The 20277-nt window shown below is 41.4% G+C and overlaps 2 protein-coding genes across 3 annotated transcripts in view; one reads left to right on the top strand and one right to left on the bottom strand.

The window, feature by feature from the left end:
* The window catches only part of LOC112555050 (serine/threonine-protein phosphatase 2A regulatory subunit B'' subunit beta-like), a 42626-nt gene extending 31605 nt beyond the window's left edge, over positions 1-11021 (bottom strand). The window contains exons 1-2 of one of the 2 annotated variants that reach the window (XM_025223201.1): positions 10958-11021; positions 9662-10159 (exon numbers count right to left, since the gene is read on the bottom strand). In XM_025223201.1, coding sequence (XP_025078986.1) covers positions 9662-9961 — 300 coding nt within the window. In that variant the 5' untranslated portion in view covers positions 9962-10159; positions 10958-11021. Of the gene's footprint in view, positions 1-4425; positions 4782-9661; positions 10160-10957 lie in introns of those variants that run through there. The other variant, XM_025223203.1, reaches the window with a different exon arrangement.
* A 1304-nt stretch (positions 11022-12325) lies between these two features.
* The window catches only part of LOC112555497 (NFX1-type zinc finger-containing protein 1-like), a 30724-nt gene continuing 22772 nt past the window's right edge, over positions 12326-20277 (top strand). Inside the window, 1 exon segment of the mRNA XM_025223931.1 lies at positions 12326-13172. The gene's annotated coding sequence lies outside the window, so the exon portion shown is untranslated.

The following is a 20277-nucleotide window of genomic DNA, read 5'->3' as shown; positions in this document are numbered from 1 at the left end:
GCTGGGGCGAAGGAGATTTTATTTTGGGATTGGCTCGGTTTTTTTTTTTTTAATGGGGTTGTGAGGTACGGGCACATCCACAATTAGAATCGCAAAGCCCACTGAACTCCAGCGAGTCTGAATTGTGTCACTGGGTCTCGCCAGCAGAAAATAAAAGGCAAGACACATCGTTTCCACGTGCGAGCACCTGCATCATGTCAGGACTACCAACAAACAGATCCTCCGACTCGTGCCAGGTCTGGAAAAAAAAGAACGAGACACAAGGCCGAGAGAGAAGGTGTAGCCCAGCTGAGTTATAACACTTTAAATCCAACGTCTACCCTTGGCGAATGGCCCTCTCTGCACTTAGCTAACACGTGCGAGATGAAGTAATGAGAGGAGAAGGGAGGGGGCATTATATTAAACTGGATCGTCTTGGAATCAAACCTCCCATGGATGTTATCTCACTTTTTTTTGTGAGTTGGGAGGTCTCAATTCAAACTGCAGATCAGCATCGTAGGAGATTCTCGACTAAGAAGCATGACAGCGAAAACTACTGCTGTTGTCCTGCTACAAGTATTTGTTGGAGACAGCCTTCACAAAACAGAGAGCATCACACGCGGGTCGCTGACAGGTGAGACGTCCGCCACCTCGACCATTTCCGATCACAACCTGGTTCAGAATGATCAGCAATCAGCATCATACATAAATAAGTTTTATTTTTCAACTGGGAAAGAAGGAAAGCTCTAAACACCGGTTGGGCTAGTAGATGTGCCAAGGCAAGCAAACAAAGAGACGCAAGACAAAGGTGCGTATGGTTAACTCCCTCCTGGAGTCTTCACTGCATTAAATCCCACCATGAACATCAACAACACCTGGTAACATCAGACGCCTGCTGTTAACTACAGCTGTAGTAGATACCATGCGATTTCGCAATCACGGAGTATACACAGACGATGGCAACTTCTACGAGCAGTAAAATCTCTACACTTAACTGTTGTCATGTCTCATATAAAGATATGGCTGGAAGCATGAAAAAAGTTTCGTGTGTGTGTGTGGGAGAGAGAGAGAGAAAGGAGGGAAAGATAATGACCCGCCACCACAAAATAATTTTTTTAAATCTACAGAATATTACTTCTCTTTTGATATCAAAGTTATCCTTCCAATTCCAAAGCGGTCCGGTGGCTCAACGGTTAGCGCCTGTCAACAATACAGTGAAGGTTGTAAAACACCGATTCCCCCCCCCCTCCAATTCCAAATAGTAAAATAATATACAGGAAGGAAACTCTTCATTCCTAAAGACGAACGAACAAACGAAACAACAACAACAACAACAACAACAACAACAACAACAACAACAACTTTGTCGGTGGAATCCTCACTGTGTTCCTTACACTCCGACTCATCGTGTACAATGCAATATTTCCCGAAATATCCGGTAATTAATCTCCCGAATCCTAGCTGTTCCGATTGTGGAAGCGCCGAAGACTGCTTGGAAATGGTGTCGGAATCAAAGGCTACAAACGACTTAAAATACCTCAATTAAAAGGTATTTTAAAATCCTTTCCCACTTTTATCTTTTCTATTTTAGTTCAATGACAAAGGAATCTACTTTCACAGAAAATTGGAGGTGACCGAAGTTGATGATTAAGTCTCTTTCCGGGCCTCTACCATCAAATTGTTCCTTTCCAGTTACACTCATTCGGTGGTGACGGGTCTGTCTCTCCACCAGCCTCTCTCTCTCTCACACACACACAAACACACACAGCGGGCTTAAGATGGGAAAGCACTGCAAGGACATGACGAGGGCATGCAGGTACGTCCTGCCATAGGCACCTCTCCAGATCATCATGTACCTTCTGAGAGAGACGGGAGTCGAAATGCTTAAAAATAACCACCAGAACTGCGGCAGCATCGCCAGTACAACAACAAATGCCTTCGCCAAAGGATATCCCGGCCCGCATCAATGATGGCATGCGTTTCTATGGCGATATATATATAATTCTTGAAAGGCCTCGGTGCGGGTTACGAATAGCTAGCAAGGCTAAATCGCCTACTTCCGGCTACAACAGGCTCCAGAAAGTTTTTACAACACAGCAGCTTGATGTGCTTAACAGGGATTCACGCTATATACACTACACACAAAAGAAGTCTTGTTCATCCACATGCCGCTGAACCACACGGAGAACAATCAGAGCGCGCGCGTGTGTACGTGAGTGCATATCTGTGTGTGTGTTCATGGGTGTGAGCGTGGGTGAGTAGGGAAGCGTCTTAACTAGAAACACGTGCATTATTAGCTCGATCATAATTATGTTCAAGACCACATATGTTCAAATCCCTGATAATTGCAGTGTGGTAAGTCGACAAAAGTAAAGATTCGGCAAAATGTTCCTGACAAGCCAACACAAGGAGGTGTAAAGTTTAAATATTGGGAAGATACGCAATGGAATTATCAGTGCCATCCTCAAATCACAAGCCAAAAAGATCAGTTTACAAGACCACAATCTGTCACAGCATTACTCTTTTTCAGCATATTTCACGTCAGACAACAACAGCGACAACAGTAGCCACAAACGATAGTATCGTGTTCTCAGCCCCTATCTCCAAGAAACACTCGCCAGGCGCAGCAACTTCCCTGCTCTCGCCTAGCCCTCAGCTGAACTTCTCGTCTCAGGTTACGGTTTCGGGTCAGGGGTTGAAGTCTTGATCTCCGACTCATGGACTCTCCCGGTGGATGCGACCCCTGTTTTTACAGATCTAGCCTTATCGTTGCGGGCTCTATCGGCGTGAAACATCCACAAACCCCATTAAGCCAAATTAATTACTGCTTTTGACTGTTGTTGATCTGTTGATGCGTCTCGTGCGCCGCACGTCATGCGATGTTGCACTGTGGGAAGGTGCGCCAAAAAAAAAAAAAAGCTAAAAGACGGGCGTCTGGGGGAGATAACTGCACAGCGTGTGACGTCACGAGATATGTGTTAGTACTCTGCGCCTCTCTCTCTCTCGCTCACTTTAACAGCTTTAACAGCTGTCATTGCCAAACGCACCACACATCTACTTACTAACACACATTACAGGTTACTGTGTACTCTTTCTCTTCAAAGGCTTGTTTCCTGCAGAGGAGTATATATCTATGGTAACAAGAGAGAGAGCCATCAAGCCATCGTCACAAGGAAATGAATGAGTTGCCAAAGCTTCCTTACCCAGAAACACTCGGATTATAAACTCTCAACGCTCTCACGTTTACCTGACCTCTGAAGTTTTGTAAAGCGCATCTGGCATTACTTATCCTCCCCTCCTCCCTCTCTTCCAGCCTGACTCCCGCCACCCCCACCCGTAATCGTGCTGACGGCAAGTTCCGGTGCATTACAATCCTGTCCACCCGGGGAAGCGAGGGAAAAGGGGCATGGCTAGATAGGTCAAAGGTTAAGAGAGACGGTTGCGTCTGTCCGAAGAAACCGACCGACGCCACCTCCTGCTGCTGTTTGGCGAGTCACATGATGCGAGCATCGTGACCGATTTCTCGATGGAGCGACGCGGTGAGCAGGAGTGGCAGAAGCTCTTGTAGTCTGTACGCGGCCACCTCTTGAAGGCGCGACGACCCCCGTGACCCCCATCATCAGGTCAAGATGCTGCGACCAGCTGCCCCTCCACGAAGTTTCCAGGGCACATGCGCCCTGAGATAGTAGTCTTATGAGTGAGCACAACATCAGCTACCAATGCCGTGCGTTGTCCGCCACACGGACGAAAGGACAACGAGACCTTTGCCCCATCTTCCATCCCCCATCCCCCAACAACCAGTATATAGTTTTAGATATGCAGATGGCTTCACAGCTTAAAACGACTATTTACAACAACCGATTGTAACAGAGCTATCAAATCAGAGAAGATGCGAAATCGGGGTAAGGGGTCGGTGTTTTTACACCTAGTCAGCAACTAACGTTGTATCAGGGAACCAGATTCTCACTAAACATCAACATGTAAACTGGCTTGAACATCAACATTAAGTTCGATGGGCAAGGCTACAGTACTCTGAATATTTAGAAGATTGCACTCTCTGTCCGAGGGAAACAGCGGAATTACGTGATCCCCGCCACATCCTGTGTTTGACGTTTCTACGCAGCGGCTGTAACATCCCCTTCCCCCGTGCCCACTACCGAACTCCATGAGAAGTGTTCGTAAACGTAATTCTTCGGTATCTGAGTGTGTACACAGCTCAGAACAGAAAAAGCGAAGGTAGGAAAAACGGAAATTGCAAAACGCTGACATCGTAGAGAAGGGGTAACGGATGAAAAACGCATGAGCGATCGAAGAAAAAAAAAACAACATATAATAACGAAACAAGGTTCACTTGTGATATTTTTTTCTGGGCTCTGATCATTTAATCGAACGCACAACCAAGCAAGCCCGCTCACTTTCTTCACAATACACACTCACATTACCTACCTCCGAACTCCAACAAGGCAGCAGCAGCATTTTTATCATACTCTCCTCTGATACTCCGGCGGATTAGTTGTTATTTTGAATCACTCCCAAGAAAAGCAATCAAGTTTATTACTGTACTTTTTTGAACACTCGTCGCACCACGGGCGAGCTGTCCTGGTCGGGTTTTGTGGCCCTGGCTCGGCCCCGACTGATCTGTGGCCATGATGAGCGTGCCATCAACAGAGCAAGACGGACGCGCGGGCAGGCGCGCGCTGAGAGGACCTACAGCACTGTCGCCCTGTCGCCACGCTGCGACGAATAGGAGGAAGCAGAGAGAGAGAGGGTCGGTGTCCAGCCGCCCTTGCCACAAAAACTTCGGCCGCGCGCCGTGTGCCAGATGAAGTGGGCATCGAAAATGGACGATAAAGTCCCCCCCATACACACACTTCCGGCGTGTTGTGTGCCACGAAACTGCATTGTTACCGCCTTTAATTGAAAACTGGGATGTGCATGTGTGGAGAGAGAAAGGGGGAGAGGCGGGAAGAACCCAGAGGCGCCCGAATTACCAGTTATACATCTCCCAGGAAGAGAAGTGGAATTTGGAGGAAAGTTGTGGGAAAGTGAAGGGGAGGGTGGAACAGTGCCTGCCGATGCTACTACTATTAGCACTAGATTCTGCAGGCAAATGGGGTCACGAAGCTGCAAGAAGTAATTCGGACACCCATCTCCTATACTCACTTTCCCCACTCTCAGCCACCTTGTTTACAACGATGCCCGCGCCTATACCTTTCTGTACCTGTCTGCAACCGTTCTGCTAGTCACCCATGTTCAGCGATCCCTTCTCCAACCTGTCTTTTTGAGTTTAAAGTTGCGAACATACCGTCTGGTTTTCACAACGAATATGTAGCACAGTTACCGGCTGGTCATGCCGATAAATGGTTATGGGAAATTCATGCACATCAATTAATCGACTGACTTTTTATATAAACCATGACATCATGAAATTAAAACCATGACATCAAACTGTATGTTCCTACAAAGAACTAGCAAAAAAACTGGCCCATGTAAGTTGAAACTTGAAAAGCCAGCACTTTACCGTTTTCCACACACACACACGCGCGCGCAAACTTCTCCTGATCAAATAATGCTTATATTAACAGCTCGAAACAGTCATCACACGAAAGGGTGTGTAGAGGGGCGCGAGGTGATCACAGGTCATTAGGTGCGCAGAAGGAAGCGGAGACCGCGTTTCCTGTTCAAAGGGCGAGAACTGACATTTTCCTTGCTGTAAAGTTGAGCAATTTCTCATTGACACTGAAAGCCTGGTGCAGCTTCGGTGTTGCAGCACTGTCACTTGAGATCAGCCTAAACGACATTTCTTCACCTATTAGCACCCTACAATATGTATAATATCATGCTAGCAGGAACTAGGTCAAGAAAATTGTGTGAAAATGCTGCTGAACATGTGCTAAAGGCTTGCTTCAACAAGCTTACCTATGTACCACATAAATAATGTGAAACTGAATGTGTCTGATGCATACACTTTACAAGAAATGTACTAACTGTGGATGCAAAACTGAATTTGTAAATGCCTTTTGTCCCTTGGGTAAATGGGATGGTGATATTCATTCGTATTATCATCATTAAGTATCACTGTAAATTAATTATATACCATCATCTAAAATAAAAGTTCTGGTGAATAAAACGACCCAAAATTGCATTCAAGAAAACAATGATGCAAAAGAGATAAGAAATCTTTTATCCTACATCAAGAAATCAATAATCTAAAGTAAATATCACTTATTCAACATCAAGAGATAAAGTGAATATCTATTATCCTACACCAAGAATGAGATGGTGGAGTCTATATTTCAAATTGTATAGAGGGAAAATATCTTAAGCCCACATATGGAATTTATGACTAGGCTAAGGCAACAAACGCAACAAGACCAGAAGGATAAAAATGCTAAAACCTTTTAACTTCTAAACACAAAACAAAGAACCTACAAGCAAGGGAAAAAAAAGGGACATAATACGAAAGCATGCAGCCAATTGTTAATAGGTTGACCGATACAATCATAATGTCAAAGCCAATGGTAACATAACTTTAAAATCTTGCAATTTATAAGTGGGAAATTTTAACATTTTCTCAATTTTGTGACTCTCTACTACATGTATCCAAATTTAAATACACACACACACTAGAATTGTTCAAAGAAATATATCTACATGACTATTAATATAACAATTTAACCTAGTTAAAAATAGTTTTGATATCATTAGTCAAACATGAGTTTGGAGAAAGATTTGTTGATATACGTTTTATGTTGTCCGCGCATTTAGAGTTGGCAGTATGAGAACAGTAAATAAAAATAATGAGGCATTATGGAACATGAATCTGCTGTTTGAAAGCAATCACATTTTGAGTCTCTCGAGTCTCTTTATTAATAACAAATAATGGATTTTTCAAGAGTGAAATTTACTTATTTTCATGTTACAGTAGACATTTGTGACCTAGCTTCAAGCCTCTATGGCTCAAAAACTGTTTGAAGTTATCCATATCAACAGGAACAAACGAGTCTAAAAAAAAGTTGTTCCAATATAATCTTCACAATTGTTGCATGCTTATCTAAAACATTGTATTAGAGGCAAATTGCTCCTTATATATTATGAATGTATGTATTATTGGATAAATATTAACATGCTACAACCTGTTGGCTGTTAATTTTGACAACCATTGTGCCAGCAAGCAATGAGACTACAGTGGACAGCAGGGACCAGCATTCTAAGACCTAAATTTAAAAGCCCCAAAATCTCAACCACTCAAACATTCTTCAAGAACAAAAGCTGGAAGTGTAATTTTGACTAAGCAAGCTAATTAGATCCTTGAAAGAGCTGTAAACTAGAGATAATTAGGGGAGATAATTAGAGGTTAGACTTCCTTTAGCCAGATCCTTTGCCTCTGAACAGGAAATTTCATAAGCTTGCAAAGCATTCAGCTGCAAAGTTTGATACAAGTATGGAGGAAGAAGATTGATTAGAAGACAATAAATGCATAAAACTAGCAATGTTTCACATAAAGAATGATGACAAAGAACAGAAGAGACTGGTTTTAAATTAAGAGCACGGAAAATTATATGGATCAAAATATGACAGCAAGGTGAGAATAAAAGATTATGTCTGTCTTCTCCGTCATTTTTACTTGACACTTCCGTTAGATTTTAAATTGAATTTCAAATTTATAAAACGAATTCCAACAAGGAAATTTCAAACCCAACCCACACAAAGTTCTAAAGAGCATCCATACTAACGATTTAATTAATTCCAAACTAAAAACTTTGATTTGTAGCGCATTCCACAGATTAAGTATTTTTGTTTACACTGTAAACTACAGTTTATCATGATTTCACTCTAACCATCTCTCTTAATTTCATATATTGCCATACCATTTCTTATATACATATTTCAGTCAGTTGCCAAGTTCAGCAAATTCACACTACTATTTAGTCACATAAAGGGTTCCAAGAAACATAAAAATGACTCCAATCATGATTATTTATGAATCATCACTATTCTTAGCAGCCTGAAAGTTGAGAGAAAGTGACAGCGAGCTTATAAAAATTCAAGTGTTTCCTTGTGTACCCCCACAAGCAGGACTTAATCTCTCTCAAAATGAAAAAGAAAATCCCACACATGAAACAGCACATGCTACACTTTGTAGACTACAAGGAGAATTAATAAAATCCATTAAATTTAGCTATGGAAGATCTTATAATGCTATGGTATATCTCAAATACCTCTAAATACACAAAAATTATATGAGGAGCAAACTGGTGTTAACCAAAGTTATGTCTCTGATGATTTTTCTCTCAGGCAATGGACCAATCTTTTGCAATGATAAGGCAATTACAGACAGCTTACAAAATGTTTCATAGCAACATCTTGTGACCTTCTGCATGGTGAATAGTGCTGTAAAGTGACCAACACTGAATGAATGCTAAAGGTTTCAAAGACCAAACATTTATTATTGGAGCTTTACAGAGTCAAGATGATTTAGTTGCCACAAATGTAATCAAAATACTATAATGAAAAGAAGGACTAGCTTTTGACTCTGAAATGGTGAAGATGGATCATTCTAGCTTGGCTATGCCTCAAAGAACACCCTTGCTTTCCCCTACAATCTATCACTATTTTACTTCCAAGGACAGTGTTCCACTGGTGACCACAAAGCAGAAACAACCAATCCACTAATCTAATGGTCTACGTAATTAAGGATTATCATTTATAAATTGAACTGTTCTGTCATATCATGTTAACCAAATCACCTTTACTGTGTAAGCACATGCCAAACACTTATATAGAACTGGAAGGATGTGACTTGTTTTTGATGGATTGAGCATAAAAACAAACAGGCTGTAACTACCAAGTGTCTAGCAGCAGATGTCATGAACACCACTGTACCAATTAAATGTTAATTTGTAAACTTTTTTATTATTTTATTTAAAGGAATAAATGTTAGATAGTAATAAATCACAATGTGCATGCAATCAGAACTTCACAGCTGCTGACAAAGCAGGGTTTCAATTTCTACAGAAACAACTCATCTATTTTCATTCACTAAGTATATCACAGAGAGTGATTTAAAAAAAAAATAATAACAATAATAATTATTCAGGTAGCAAAGAAGTGAGTTCACATTGTATAACACTACATTTAACTTCAAAACAACCTTAACTTGAACAAAACTTACACCAAAGCAAAATTACACCCAACTTTACTTATCATGTAAACATTTTTAGAAATGCATCTTACAGAAAAGACTACAAATATTTTAAAAGATAAAAAGTGATTAAACTTGTTCTCATAACAAAGAAAGAAGCCATGTTGATTTTGTATTGATGCATAAATACGAAGGGGAAGGAGATACAAGCCCAGAGGCACATTGGTTTGATACCTGTGAGGTGCAGCAAGCTTCCCCCAAGCCAACCCAACTGTTGGGAATGGATATCTAAATGGGTACCTTAATCCATAGAGGATTGGGTAAAATATGACAATGAGGGGGAGGTTGATGGGCACCACCCTAACATTAAACTGGCCCCAAAGAAAGTGAGGTCTCTAACATATCACTCTACAGTGACCTAACAAAAAAAGGTTAGGGAATAACCTTTACCTTTTTACTTTTGAAAAAAAGACCCAATCCACAACCATAGAAACACATTTGTGCACACATGTCTTTAAAAAAAACTAATAACCTTACCTTGACGTCAGAGCTTGAAGACAAAGAATTCTTATGGCTGTTCTTTGTCACAAGAGGTCGGCGTGGACTACGAGGACTAGGAAGTTTTGATGATGACGTGGCCAAGGTAGGCGATAACGGACGGTGTCTTGGTGAACTTGTTCTAAAACTCATACTGCTTCTTGGAGAGGGTTGAGTAATTTGTTCTCCATGAATGATCTGACGAAGATTTTCATGAAGAACTTCCTGTGTTTCTGGATCACTGAGCCACCTCAAAAATAACTCATCTACTTTCATCCTTAAAACTGGTTTTAGTGCCATTTTGGGTATATGGGGAATATAGTACTATTTCCTACAGAAATCACAATTTCCACCAATTCATATTTTGAACTTTTACTTTGTGTTGAAAACGCTTTGACTAGATACTTTTTGTAACATATAGAACTGTGTCACAGAAAATGTTGTCCTTTGTCAAGTTCACAGTCCAACCAAAACCAGTTATGCTTGGCTACCCGCAAGCTGAAAATAGAGACACAAAAAAAAAAAAATTGAGAGTAATGATAATATGATTATTACGTTTAAACTGTTTATACATAAGACCATGATTCTTAGGAGTGTATGTGCTTTACAAATTTAGCATTTATTATTTTTTATACCTGACTGGTGCAAAAAAAAAAATTGATTTCACCATAATTTATGTACTTCCCTTTTAAATGCTGATGTTAAGTATTAAAACAATAAAACAATCAAATGCAAAATAATTAACTGCACTGTCAATAATCTCTTGTTCACTCTTCGGTTTTCTCCCCTCCCCCTCTCAGACATGCGTGCGCACAGACATATACAATCTATATACCAGTTTAGAACTCTGTAAATATGGCTTAAAAGACACTTGGAGGTCAAAACTTGAACTGTTTAAAAGAACACGAAGAAACTTTTTCTTTACTGTTGAGTTACAAACGCGATAGATTTGTAAAAATTTTGTTGACATAATGAAGACTGATTTCTTAAATCTTTCGGCTAAATACTTTTTACAAATCTTACAACTCCATTATAAACTGATAGGTTTAACGGCACAACTCAGATTGTGATGCCATTGTTTTACTTCTTTAGTGCTGAAATACTGATGATACAGACAAAGAGTGGAACTTGCAGAGATTCAAAACGTGTACAGACTTATCTATAAAAAAAAAAATCTGGCATGAAACTCATTCCTATGTCGGTCAAATAATTCCAAAAAACTATTTTACCCTAAAAGGAGTTACAGCTAATCCCCATCATCCTAATTTCGAAAATATATTAGCATGAGTAACTCACAAATAAAGAGCTTGTTCTTTCACAGAAAAGTCGTCTTATCCGTACACAGCGAGCACCGCCATTGCTGTCACAGACGCAAATTGATAACGAGGCTTACGGAAAGGCTTATAGGAAAAGACCAAGGAAAAGTTACAAATTTGACAATATGAAAGAATAAGAGAAAGAAATCTCCCCTATAATTGAAGTTTGGACCCATAAAACATAACTGTAATAATTATGTGTCTTTCTTTTTTATTTCAATTTGACATAAAGTTCCTGTCACCAAAACAACAACATGGCCACAGGGATTTTAGTTCCTGTGCAGCGAAACAATGGAACTCTTTTCCTGTCCGTACCCGCCACCTACTCACTATTGAATCCTTTAAACGTGCACTGAAAACTCACCTCTTTCGTAAACATCCTTTTCCTTACTGCTAGTCCTTTATCACACCCTTTTGCAATATCAATTGACTCTCAGGTCTCGTTCTTGTTAATTATTTGGTTCCTCGATCTTTGTGTTTCATGTATTTGCTTTTATTCTTGTTTAGTACGGTTGTTTATTCTTTAATAGTTCATATGTTATTTGTTTTCCTGTCCTCGTATGCTGTCCATGTTTCGTTCTTTCGTTAAGAGCATATGCTCCAGCTTAAATCTGCATGTTTCTTTCCAAAGATGAATTGTTGCATTCCAAACTTTTTAAGTGTTAAGTAATGGTACTTTTTATTTTATACCTTTAATAATTCACTAAAATATTATTATTATTGAGCAAAACTCCAAAAGCCTTTTATTTACGAATGAATTTTCACAGTTAGAATGGACAACGGAAGATACACATATCCAGTGTTAACGTGATTGGCAACTTGATAGAAAAAGCAGACGATCACTTCCCGTTCTTTTACCCGTAATGCTTCACTAAGTTATTTCCCTTCTGTTGCTCTTCGTGTTTTATTCAAAATAGTGCTGCTATATTTTGTAAATATGTATTGATTATAATTATTATGTTCAGAAGATTGATTACTATTGAATGGATTCTCTGATTTCAGAGCTGGCTGATGAATAGACGAATAAATGCAATGTGGTCAAATGAACAGCGGCGTAGGAACCCGGAGGACAAGGGGAGCAGGAAAGAGACTGAAGGGGCAAAAATATGAACGTTATTCACTGTTAGAATGGAGTTTAATTTGTAGTCCCAACACCCTCACCACTACCAAAGCTGAGCATCTTCCTAAATATAATAGCATAATATTTCAGACTCGCATTTATATTTATGCGTACTGCAGGCTATGGGAAATAACTGTTCGGTCCATCTCAACAGCTGTTAGGGACTCACTAATTGCTCCCCTTAGTTACTTGTGGGGCAAAAACTATAAATAGACATTCCTCGCTTATTATGTGTCATCAACTTTAGAACGCGCGTAACTTGCTGCTGAAACCAGTTTTATTTGGCCGTTGTAGCGGCAGGATAACTGCTAGGTGAGTCAAGTGCTGGGCTAGTCACACGTTATCTAAATCTATGTCGTCAGCTGCCGTTTAATCAGCCTTTTGCTCGAGGCCTACTTTCGTTTTCGTGGTTGACAGAAGCCCTCTTTGGAAATCCCACTAGGCCAGCCAAGCGGGTCATAACAAAACCACCAACTTGACAACGAGGTGGAGTACTACATATGCTTCGTTTCCTAACTGCCCCGCCATTGCGACCGATCGCTTGGTATCCCACGATCTCCGCCCAACCGCAAGTCAGCTTTACGGATCTACTGTCATGACAGATTCCTGTTGCATCAGTGCCAACTCCAATGTCACTTTGACATTCATCGGCCAGAACATGTAGCAACTGCGTTTACACGATTCTCAGTCAAAATTTGTTGAGCTGTGCTACACATGAAAGAAAAAGAGCGAGAGAGCAGAATTTATATTTGGGACTCGGCTCTTCCCGTCTGCTTTCCCCTGACTGCGCGCTTCTCCGCGAAACAGTCAACAGCAGAAATTTATTTGTGGAAAGTGCATCCGATCTTGTGCTCGCATGTACAACGGGTATTCGTGGAAACAAGACTGTTTGTGAAAATATACCGCTTTCCATTCCTCAACAAAGTTAATGCAGTTACTTGGTCAGGGACGACAAACTCGCTGGAGGCGAAGTGAAAATGGGGCAGAGTGACAGGAAGTTTTCTTCCAGTGTTTGCGGACGTCTGTAGTTCTCCCAGACACCGAGTATAATCCAGTTTTGCCAGCGATTCCAAAGGTATGTTCTTCTAGCACTTAATAACTTGTTTAACGAGACTTGCACTCAGCTTGACCCCGGGTGCATGGTGGGGGTGTGTTGCTGTACTCCATTCAAGGGAGACAACAAATAAGTTGAATGGCGATGGGAAATTGTGGTATTAGAACCTAGGGATAAATAATGGATGAGATCATAGAAAACAAGATGTGATACTCCGATGTCATGGGGTACGTGACATTATAACTACTGCGGTGTTTGGCAAATGCAGTTAAACCGGGTAAACGGGTGCAGAACCGATCGAGATAAATAAAGCAAAACTGAAAGATGTTCAAGGGTATATAACAAAGTTAAAAGTAAATATAGAGGCATTTCGTTATGAACAGTGCAGCGCTTGATTTTAAATGTACAGCTAAATCTTTTGTTCGATTATCATTTTATGGACTGTAAATTATTGAGTATTGTCGAAATGAATATGTTCAGTAAACAGTGTACACAGGTCAGAATACAGGTTGTGTTCAGATCGGTGTAGCATGACTACTGTTTGGGTGTGTGGGCGGGGGAATGCCTCAGTCTGTGTACACGCGTGCACACACGCATGCATAGCGGCTACATGTGTACGTGCGGGAGCATATGCGCCGTGTTGTGTCGTGTGTCCGGCCATCAACACACGACCGCTGACAATTTCCTTCCTTGATCAAACCGTCACATAAACATGTCCCCGACATCTTGCACAGTAAGTTAGGTCTGGCGATGCACATGCGTGTATCAGTAGATGGTTTTTCGGTTCGGTCATCTATAAATAGACATCGAATGCGTGGCGACAGCTGAGGTAGAACACCGTCACGTCAGTTTGCTTCAGGTAGTCATTGTGAAACTGAAACTTGCGGGCAAGTTGATACGCAATCGCCAAGGATTGTATTGGAAAAAGAAAGAATGACAAACGAACGGATAAAGACAGACCGTGCTTACATATGTTCGTGTTTGTAAGTGAGTGCACGTGTGTAATAAATTATAGGGGACGAATATAAAAAAGTGTGGGGAAGTCGGAAATTCCCCCGCAGCATCTAGGTGTGTAGTGAATCGAAACCTCCGGGCGTATCTAAACGTATGGGTATTGTCTGCGCATGCGCACGAAGCGAAACTTCACTACCGCCTGGTAGTTTACTTGAAATAAAAGTAAAGGACGAAACATTACTTGACATACTAAATAAAATGGCATTGCAAAAGCAAAATTATACAACTCACAATATGCTTTGAGCTGGTTTTTGATAAATAAACATCCGATGGATTAGTAAATATTTTCTTGGGTTTATTTATCAAAAACCAGCTCAAAGCATATTGTGAGTTGTATAATTTTGCTTTTGCAATGCTATTTTATTTCGTAATGTTTTGTAATGTTTCGTCCTTTACTTTTATTTCAAGTAAAGTACCAGGCGGTAGTGAAGTTTCGCTTCGTGCGCATGCGCAGACAATACCCATACGTTTAGATACGCCCGGAGGTTTCGATTCGCTACAGGCGCAGAGAAGGGCAAGCAGTGAAAACTTACCTTTCCTTTATTCAACATGCAGTTTTACTTTCGTTTTCTGAAAACCCTGCAGACAAAGCGAAATGAAGAGTCAAGTTTCCATAGGTTGACTATCTAGAGTAGCTATATCTGTGGATTGTTGACTACTGGATCAGGTCAGTGCGCAAAGGTAGGGTATCTACCGATTGTAGATCCGTTACTGATAAAACAAAGAGGGGGTGGGAGGAATTATGAGGTGTTCACTAGCTGTCTTAGTGTCGGTGTGTAAAAAGTTTGGTGGAGAGCGGCTGTCACAATTTTACCTTTCTTGTGAACAGAAGGCACAGAAAAATAAAACAAGGTTTTGATTAATGACTGAGGTCTTTCCGTGTTACTGGAGGAGGGGAGGAAAGGTGGGAGGAGCCTGATTTGTTTGTAGTGGTATTCCGGATCTTGCGGTCTGTCGCAAAACAGCCCGAGTCATTCCCTGATAACACTTGTGTTGATGTTATTTAAAGTTATCGGATTACTTTGTTGGACGTGTACGAAAACACACACTTGTTCTCTCTCCCACACGTACGCATGCACTCATTCGCACGCACAAACACACATACGCATGCGCGTACACACACACACTCTCGTTCTCTCTCACATATACGCATGCACTCATTTGCACGCACTCACACGCACAAAGACACTCTCTCGTTCTCTCTCACATATACGCATGCACTCATTTGCACGCACGCACTCACACACACAAACACACGCGCGCAGCGTTACCACGTAGTGCCTTTGTCGAAAACGAGCAACAACAGATTATCAGGTGACCTGTGTGATTAGGGAGTGGCGAGATCAACTTCAGACAGGTGCATTAACAGGTCGTACTGGCAAAAGAACACCTGACACAAAAGAAGCGGAATGTGACACGAGGGTAAGGAGAAACATAGATATAAACATAGTTACGCTTGCTTGCCTGTAGCATTCAGTCTGTACTATGGTAAGTGCCCCGTATATCTTATACTTACCAGCAACAGAAGTAAGTTAACTAGTTAACGAAATATTGTTTTCTTAACTCAGCTCTTAGAGCCCAGCAAGACATGGATATCAACAGCAGATAAGTTGGACACATTTTTCGCGGAGAATATCATGTGAAAGGACAATCGTGCAAGAAGAGTGTCTGACATGTATGGAGCCAAGCAAAGACTGTTTCTCCCTTTAGAACGAGCGAGGGAGAATAGAGAGAGAGGAGGGGTCGTTTTCTTGCTAGGTTCTGAGCCAGGTAGAAATGTCAAAAGTTCTGCTTCGAAGCGAAGCTCTGCAAACCTTAAACAAACTGTAACACGTAACTCGAATGTTGAATTTTTTTTTTTTTTTTTTTGTAACTTTCCCTTCATGCTTTCACTATCTAACGCAGAATAATCTGTTGTTGTGATGCTGATTTGAAATTAGCTACATACATATGTTTAGGATTCAGATTCTCTCTCTACACCCCTTTCTATCTCCTCCTCCCTTCCCAATGGTTTTCCTTGTCGGTATCATCTGTTTTCTGTATCTATTTGAGAACTTGAGGTGTAATGTAGTGATTATCAAAAGAAGAAAAAGGAGAGGGTGATGGGGGCAGTTATCTTTTACTCGATTTCCTCTCCTCAACCCTTCCTCCCAACGTACAAACGGGCGCACGTGCACATACACACACACACTCAAACATGCACGCACACCTGCAGGGAAACTGCGCCCGCCACGCCTTGCAACTTATTGGTTGTTGCGAGCCACCTGAAAGATGTTTGTGCTGCACAGGTATGTTGTGGAAACACAATTGATTTTTGTGTTAGTTCGACGCCATTCTTCAGGGGAGGGATGAGGTGGCGGTAGGCAGTGAGAGAGGGGATGGGAGGTGGAGCAAACGGTGCAGAAAGGTGGTATGTGTGTGGGGGGTAGGGTAGGGTGGGGTGAGGTGAGGAAAGGTGGGACAGGCTTGTCAGGTTCGTTGTCAAAGACGTCAAAAGGAAGTGAAAGAAGATGCACGTGCCAGGTGATCAATGATGACGCCACGGTTCGTCTGACGGATTGTCTTTCCGTTGGAGCTCATTGGTGAATGGAGTTTTGGTTTTGATTCAAATCATTTACCATTGATTAATTACTTCAAGTGTTCTCTGGCTAACTGAGACCTTTTATCTTGGTATTCGTTTTCTGTATTGGTATAGCGCTAGCTTTGTCCCTGCTACAGCGAACGGAGATCGTAAGGTGTCTGGTTCACATCTCATCTCGGGGTACGACTATTTCTCTGTAGATCTGACACCTGTTCAATGGCCTGGGCCATGAAAGTGTATGTGTTGGGGTACTCCAGTTGTGTACCGACCCCCACCTCCCATCCTTTTTTTATTATCATACTTTCCCTTACCCCACCCACGCGAGAATTCACGGAATGTTATAAGAATTTTCATCTGAAATTGTCCAAGCTAACCAAATAAAAATGTTTTTTATGATACTCATTTGAGAAGAAATTAAAGACAACACAAATTAATAAATAAAAAGGTGGAAAACACCACGCAAACATAAAGGCTTGGAATACTGCTTTATGAATAAACAAGCGACATTCACAACATTTACGCATCGTCTGCAGTTGCTGCAGGCAACCGTGTCTCTCATTTCCTGCACACAGCGCCCTCCCTCACAGGATGTCAACGATCAATAACCTTAGTCATAAAAGGTGAAAAATTCCTGCACACCTGTGGTGGTAGTACTCATTACTTATGCAGAGTACAACGGATCGATGATGGGTAGAACCTCCGCCTACGCAGTTCCACCCGGATTTATTTGTTTTCCTCCCGACCTGCCTACCCCAACGCCCACCCCGCCCTGATCCACGGCCCCTGAAAATCCTCCTCAATGGCTTTGATTTCTACTCTGGCCCATTCACATTCTTTATTGTACCTGTGATATTGTGGGAGGGGTGGGGAAGATATATGCTCCTGTTTACTCAATCAAGTTTTAAAAAAAATACGTTTTCATTCTTTCAAATATCTCCCGCCCCCTGCGTTCGATTTACCTTCTGTCAGAGCTTTCAGCTCACTTCAAAACGGAATTAATCAATCTTGAAAGTAAGTAATAAGAATGATAGTAGCAAGTATGGCTGGGAGATATAACAGCTTTTTTGTTGGAGAAAGGACAGCACAATTCTGAGAGTTCCACTTCCTTGTGCTGGCGTAAATTCCACATAAATTATCGCCCGAAAATATAAAATAATGGCATTCTACAGGAATAATCACAAGAAACCGCTCGTCTGTATTTTCAGGCAATATGGCCAAGCTTCACGCCTACATATGTTTTCTGACAAAACACATCCGCGTTGATGTTTATAATTTGCCCGCGGCTATATTTATACTTTGCGTACAACCAGACGCCGGTTCTCCTAAGTTATCTAAGAAAACACATCGAGGTTTACCCACCCTCACCCCGTATTTACAGCTAGCCAGGGTACCCGACATTGCCCAGGTGACAGTTTGCGGTGCATTGGCGCGGAACAAAAGGTGGGGTAGGGGTCGGGGTGGAGCAGGCAGGAAAGCCTGGTGTTATCATAAATACTCTTTGAAATTATAGCCTTGTTCAAATTTGTTCTTCGCAGTAGATATTTGTTCATTTGAAACCTTTCACCATATTCTTTATGTGATAAGTTGATCTATGTTTGAAGGTACAAAAACGTTCACGCACGCACGCACATTATTGTTAGTTTTAGCTGCCCGACATTCTGGATAAAAATAGTTATTAATGATAGCGTTTCCTTTCTTTTAATTTAAGAAGATTGGAGGAAAAAACTAGACGGTGCATTAAAGGAAAGAAACAGTACACCCCTTCATGTAGCACAAGATAACCCAGTGGGATCCATGAGAGGATTCAGGAAACGCGGATAGGACTGTTGAGTGATTGCGTCATTTTTTTCACCTGCCAAATTGCTCGGTATCGAACACCTCCAGCTCAGGTGTGCAGTCGGCAGGTGGATCCCAGGATAGGAGAACATACAGACGTAAGTCATTAGGAAGCCTCAGTGGGAGGCGTCGGAGGGGGGAGTGAAGAGCATCCTGCGGAGAGAATCGACGAGGAAGCTGCAAGGGAGCTGATGGAGAATTAAGAGCAAGGTGTTTGCACAGCACGAGGCTGGCGAAGGGCAACGAACGGTTCCGCATCGACCTTTCTTACCAATGAAACCGCGAACGCAGAACAAAAATGTGGATTTGAAAGCGAGCTGGCGCTGGAGGCTTAATTTGGCGAATGTAGAGATGATCCTCAACTTGAAAGTCCCATTGTATTAGCAAATATTGTTGTAGTGTATTAGCAAATAAGTTTGAATTTACCATATGGACCAAAGTTTGAAAGTCTTCAATATGCATTTGTCGTTGTTACAACCCTAAACAACCCTAAACTACTTTTCCGGCATAATTGAGAAAAATAACTTTTTAAAAAACTGAAGAGAAAGAAGAAGAAAAGAAAGACATTACATTATGAACATTAAGGACTTTGTAAAAAATAATGTTGATTGATGTAGCAATTTAAGGTACCATCAAAGGCAAGCTCAAAGCGATTTAGAAAAGATAAAAACACAATAATAATGGATGCTGATATTAAACAGATTATTAGGTGTCCTTGTGTAGACAGACACTCCAGTAGGTGAGCGCCTTCACCAGAGATGCGGTCTGCAGCCTTGCCATTGCATGAAATGTTCGGTAAGTCAATAAAGTTCTGCATGTAAAAGTAGCTAAAAGTTATTGTGATGTTTCTATGGAAGATCAACTCTCAATCTTTGACGGAACAACAAAAAAATGTTTCCATAATCACAGCGCGAACGGTGAAAGTAAGATTAGTTTGACAGAGATGCACGATGTCAGCCTGCGTTTATTGCGCGCGAAGATTGTTGTGACAACAACATCCAAACATTCTACAGAAAATTGTAGAAAAAGGAATCAGTTTGACATTTACCCTCCTGATGCACAGACCTAACATCTAAGTTATTACAAGATGGCGCTGACGTGGCACTAGAAATAAAATGGAGGACGGGGGGAATGGAGAAATAAAATAAAACTTGCGAATATACAAAAATAAATCCAGGAACATATAAAATGCCGTTATAGATGCACTGATCAATATTTGACACAAAACTTGACACGGATAAACGGTCAAAGACAAAAGCGGCGGAAAGGTATTCCTTTCTCTAGGGGATTTAGGGGAGAAAATCAAAACTTTCCATAGTCGGGAATGATTAAGGTATGGCGAGTTAATTCTTCCATAATTCTGTTTTCCTTGGGTTCCTTTTTTAACGCAGAAGACTGCACCGTTTGATGGTGTGCCCTTTGCAAGACCGCACGATCAAACGATTTTGCACTCTCCGCCGCGGAATGTTTGCTTTCGGGTTCACAGCGGTTGGCGTTGATTTGTTGCCTTTTGCACGGCGACCCCACAGATCACCTTCACAGTGATGTTTGTAGGGTCATGCCTACTTACTTATCCCTTTCTTTAGATGACGCCTTACTCCCACGTCCATCCTTTCACCTTTGCCCCCACAACGGTCCCTCAGGCTCTGATGACGTAGAAGACAATCAGGTCAGCATCCACCGCTTCCTACCACA

The sequence above is a fragment of the Pomacea canaliculata genome, linkage group LG14 (genome assembly GCF_003073045.1).
Source record: "Pomacea canaliculata isolate SZHN2017 linkage group LG14, ASM307304v1, whole genome shotgun sequence".
In the NCBI taxonomy this organism is placed as follows: domain Eukaryota; kingdom Metazoa; phylum Mollusca; class Gastropoda; order Architaenioglossa; family Ampullariidae; genus Pomacea; species Pomacea canaliculata.
The sequence above is the reverse complement of the archived record's forward strand: the minus strand, read 5'-3'. Positions and strand labels throughout refer to the sequence as shown.